The following is a 5,124-nucleotide window of genomic DNA, read 5'->3' as shown; positions in this document are numbered from 1 at the left end:
TTATTTTTATTCATAACGTTTTCTATTTAAGGACTCGAGTCTTTTTCTTTCATCTTTGTTGCAGTTAATTTTCTATCATGTCTATAATAGACTTTTGTGCATCTCACTACTAAAATGAAAATTGGCTTGTCGAAAGTATTTCTAAGCGTCTATTGCAATTATTATTTTTGATAGTGAAATCTATGAATTTGATATATGTGTCTTAACTCATGTTGTTAAAAAAAAATTATGTAATTAATTTTCTTCATTGTAACATATATTTTATTTTTTATTTAGGGTGTTTAGCCAGATGCCAAATCCAGAAAATTATGTGATAAAACAACTGAGTGAGGATCTAGGGTTTGATATAACACAAGTCAAGATTTGGTTTTATAACAAAGGATACTACATCAAGGTTTTTATTACAATTTTTTGATGATAACTTGGAAAATATGCTGTGTACATACAAATGTTAAATGTATCTTTGAATTCTCTTGACTGGAAGTTTTTAGAAAACAACAAAAGAGTTTTACAACGCTAATTGATTGTGGGCTCGACTCATGTGCATGACACTTCAAGTTTTTTAATATATTTTTTTGGTGAAATTCATGTTATTGTTTTATTCTGATTTGGATCCTTGTATATATTATTTGGCTAAGCACATTAGACCTTCAATTAAGTTAAATGTTTGATTTTGCTCCTTTAAGCAGATGGATGTTAAATAGTTAACATAATCCACGTTAAAAACACATTTAACTTAATTGAAGGAATAACATACTTATCCAAATAATGCAAGAACCAAAATCATAATAAAAAATATATATAATTCTGAGATCAAAATAGTTAACATAATCCACGTTAAAAATACATTTAACTTAATTGAAGGAATAACATAAGTATCCCTTTATGGTGGTACTGGAGGGGTATTTAGGAACCACCTAGGAGAATGGATAATAGGCTTTGCTTGTAAAATAAAAGCGGATAGTGCCTATCACGCGGAATTGCTGGCTCTACTACATGGCCTGAATCTTGCCGAAGCAAGACATATTAAGCTCTCAACGGTGGAAACTGATTCGCAGGTATTGCTAAACTCCCTATATAGTAAGAATTTCTTATACTCACATATTCGAGCTGATTGCAGGTCATTACTCCAGCGGATGAAGGATCCAGCACTGGAATACGCCCCGAAGGAGGCTAATGGACTAGCTGATACTCTAGCAAAACACGGAGGGAATTCCAAGGATCCAAACAAACTAAATGTTTTTGTAGCATCTCCTTCCTTTACTACTAAAACTCTTGAAAGAAATGCGGATGGAACTATTTCATATAGATTAGTTCTTTTTGTATGGATGATCCTTAATTATCATAAATAAAATTCCTCCATTCTAAGCAAAAAAAAAACATAAGTATCCAAATAATGCAAGAACCAAAATCATAATAAAAAATAATAGGGATAAAAAATGCTATCTGCTCTATAGTATAATTAGTTCCTTAAATACGATTGATTAACGCAAATATTCTCTTTTAGGGTTACGTACCATTTAGATTTTATCATTATTTTTAAAATTTGTATAACAATATAGCTTTTGGAAATTATCCTTTCGGACAATGATATGTTTTGGTATAATATTTATTCATATATTGCTTAATATCATAGACGAAGTCACAAAATATTAGGTTATGTCTAATATTTAGAATAAGTTACAAATTTTTAGATAGGATTTAATGTTTTCTGAAAAGATTATAGATTTGCTAGCGCTTAAACAAAATCTTTAGACCATGGTCTAAAATAAATCTATAAGTTACTAGCAAAATAAAAAGAGGATCATTTACTACACAAATGTCCCAAAAAGAGACAAATGATGAATTATTTTGCTAAACTACTCCCGCGTCACTGTTATCACAATAATAATGATCTAGTCACTTTTTTATTTTTTAAAATTATATCTTTCACTATTAATATATTTATTGTAAATTGTGATATTGAATTATACTAATTTCAGGCCCAACAAATTATTGAAGAAAGTGAGATTGATTATTTTATTTTATTGTACTCCTCTCTTCCTTATGATGGAGTTGTGTCTTGTTTTATTATTTGTATTCTCTTAGAAGCTCTTGTACCTGTTTAGACTAGTTCTTAGAGAGGGTTTTCCGTTGTATGCGCAAAAAAGGTTTTTATTGTAATTAATGTTGAGATTGATTATTTTATTTTATTGAGGTGAAATATCATGTTTCTCTTTACTTATGCATTATCAATTTTAAATTGGGTGGTAAAGATCCTCCTATCTAGATGTTAGAGTAGTTGTCCGCACGAACTAATAGTTGAGTCGTGACACAAACAAATTAAGTTCTTCATCTTTATTTTACTTATAAACTAAGTACTTTTATAAACGTTAAAAGAAATTTTGACTCTTACCAACCATATTTATGAGTAGTTAGACTACTTAGTCTTATTTCATTAAATGTTTGTCCACAAAAATTCATGATTTTATTTCGAAGACCCTATAAATCCAAGATTGGACAAATTTTCTTCTACACATATTTCTTCGTTGAGAATGAACTTTATTTGTTCATCACATTTTTATTTTCTCTCTTGTTTCATTCTTATCTCATTCATGGCTTCTCAAATTGATGCAAGTGTTGGGTCAACTTCTGGTCAAGAGATCGGAAAATCGAATTTTCAACATTCGTATGAACAAATAATTGAGAAACTTGAAGAGTGAGTTTGTTGAATAAATAATTTTTTGGCTCTTTTTTTTATCCTTTTATATTTTTTGAATTTGTACTCATTGATGATGTTCTTTATGATGTCTATCATAGGTTTTTGTGCATCTCACTACTAAAAATGAGAATTGATTTGTCAAAATTATTTTTGAGCGTCTTTCACAATTATTATTTTTGATAGTGAAACCTATGAATTTGAGATATGTCTCTTAACTCATGTTGTTAAAAAAAAAATTATGTAATTGATTTTCTTTATTGTAACATATATTTTATTTTTTATTAGGGTGTTCAGCCAAAAGCCAAATCCAGAAAATGATGTGATAGAGCAATTGAGTGAGGAGCTAGGGCTTGATACAACACAAGTCAAGATTTGGTTTTATAACAAAGGATACTACATCAAGGTTTTTATTATAAAATTTTGATGGTTACTTGAAATATATGTTTATATTGTTACATATAAATGTTAAATGTTTCTTTGACAATATGTTTAAGTTATTAGAATTCTCTTGACAAATGAAAGATTTTAGAAAACAACAAAAGAGTTTTAAAATGCTAATTGATTGTGGGTTTGACTTGTGGGCATGACACTTAAAGTTCTTTAATTTTATTTTTTTTGGTGAAATCCATGTCTTTAATTATTGGTCCATGAGTTATTGTTTTATTCTGATTTTGATCCTTATGTTATTTGGCTAAACACATTAGACCTTCAATTAAGTTAAATATTTGATTTTGCTCCTTTAAGTTAAGAACACATTTAACATATTTGAAAGTCTAATGTGCTTAGTCAAATAACACAAAAACCAAAATCATAATTAAACGATAATTCAGGGATAAAAAAATGTTATTTTCCATATAGTGTAATTAGTTTCTAAAATACAATTGATTAACACAAATATTCTCTTTAAGGGCTACCATTTAGATTTTATCATTATTTTTAAAATTTGTATAACAATATAGCTTTTCGAAATTCTTCTTTCGAACAATGTTATATTCTTGTATAATATTTATTCATATATTGCTTAATATTATCGACAAAGTCACAAAATATTAGGTTATGTCTAATGTTTAGAATAACTTACAAAATTTTAGATAGGGTCTAATATTTTCTCAAAAGATTTTAGATTTGCTACCGCTCAAACAAAATCTTTAACCATGGTATAAAATAAATCTATAAGTTACTAGCAAAATAAAAAAGATGATCATTTACTACATATATGTCCCAAAAAGAGACGATTAATGAATTATTTGGCTCAACTACTCCCCCGTCACTGTTATCACAAGTCACATTTTAATTTTTTTAAATTATATCTTTCACTATTTTTAACATATATATTGTAAATTGTGATATTGAATTATACTAATTTCAGGCCCAACAAATTATGAAAGAAGAAAGTGAGATTGATCGTTTGAAAAACAAAATAATGTATTCAGAGAATTTTCAAATATGTTTGGATTTGAAGGAACAATTTTGTGCTGCTAGCAACAATCCTGAGCAACAACGAGCTATCCTACGAGACTTGCTAAATGAATATGCTAAATTTGGAGAAGATGTCAGTTTTCATTTCCTATTATTTGACTACATGCTACTCGGATACTTTAAAAATATTTCTGAATTCATGTTGTAACCTTCAGAAATGAACTATTTTTGGAGAATTCAACAACACACATTCAATAATATTTCTAAAAAGTTCGAGTAACATAGTTAATAATTGTTATTTTCTACATTTTATGACTCACGTGTTTTCTCATCCGTCCCCCATGACAGGTTATGATGATATCGAAGATAATTGATCACTTCATTGAATATATCGAAGGATATCACATGTTCTTTTCCGAATTTGAATCCAAGCTAGATAATCTTTATAACTACAAAGATCCGAATGGCCTAGATTTGGAGCTTAGATTGGGATTGAAATGTGATTAATAAAAGGATTAAGTGGTAATCATGAACAAGTTGTTTTTAGTATTCTCTCAAGTCTAATCATGCAACTATGTTACCTGCAAAAACTATATATGTTAAGTTTCTTCATATATTTACTTTATGTAATGTTGGATTTGCCAAATTCCAACTTTTTAAGCTTCTTTATTTAACTCTAAAAATGAAGTTACCAAATTCCAGCTTCTTTATTCTTCTTGTCTCTAATACCTAGTGATTTGAATATATATGTTTAAGATTTTTATACATTGACAATATATTGATTTTCAAATCTAATCAGAGTTTAAGTTATGTATATCGTAAACAATACATCTAAAAGAGTTTGTGCTATAAATAAGAAAATAGTAGGTATGTTGATAGGAACGTTGTTGCTATTTCCATAAATGGTTATTTGTTGGTAAGATTTTACGTGCAACGTCTTGCACTCCCTCCAAATCGTGCCATTGACACTCCTATTTATATATATATATATATATATATATATA

At 28.2% G+C, this 5,124-nt stretch overlaps 1 protein-coding gene across 1 annotated transcript; it reads left to right on the top strand.

Annotated features, from left to right (window-relative positions):
- The first annotated feature begins 2,535 nt into the window (after window positions 1-2,535).
- Window positions 2,536-4,703, top strand: LOC107063305 (homeobox-leucine zipper protein ROC3-like). Its single transcript, XM_015315002.1, has 4 exons — window positions 2,536-2,698; window positions 2,987-3,104; window positions 4,071-4,253; window positions 4,469-4,703. The coding sequence occupies exons 1-4, from the start codon at window positions 2,595-2,597 to the stop codon at window positions 4,625-4,627; spliced, it is 564 nt and encodes a 187-aa protein (XP_015170488.1). The 5' UTR covers window positions 2,536-2,594; the 3' UTR covers window positions 4,628-4,703.
- The last annotated feature ends 421 nt before the right edge of the window (window positions 4,704-5,124 follow it).

This window comes from Solanum tuberosum, unplaced genomic scaffold, assembly GCF_000226075.1.
Source record: "Solanum tuberosum cultivar DM 1-3 516 R44 unplaced genomic scaffold, SolTub_3.0 scf00332, whole genome shotgun sequence".
Taxonomy (NCBI): Eukaryota; Viridiplantae; Streptophyta; class Magnoliopsida; order Solanales; family Solanaceae; genus Solanum; species Solanum tuberosum.
The sequence above is the reverse complement of the archived record's forward strand: the minus strand, read 5'-3'. Positions and strand labels throughout refer to the sequence as shown.

Coding starts and splice junctions, on each gene's coding strand:
- LOC107063305 (XM_015315002.1), top strand. CDS start 2,595: ATGGCTTCTCAAATTGATGCAAGTGTTGGGTCAACTTCTGGTCAAGAG. Junction 2,699..2,986: donor ATAATTGAGAAACTTGAAGA/GTGAGTTTGTTG, acceptor ATTTTTTATTAG/GGTGTTCAGCCAAAAGCCAA. Junction 4,254..4,468: donor ATGCTAAATTTGGAGAAGAT/GTCAGTTTTCAT, acceptor CCCCCATGACAG/GTTATGATGATATCGAAGAT.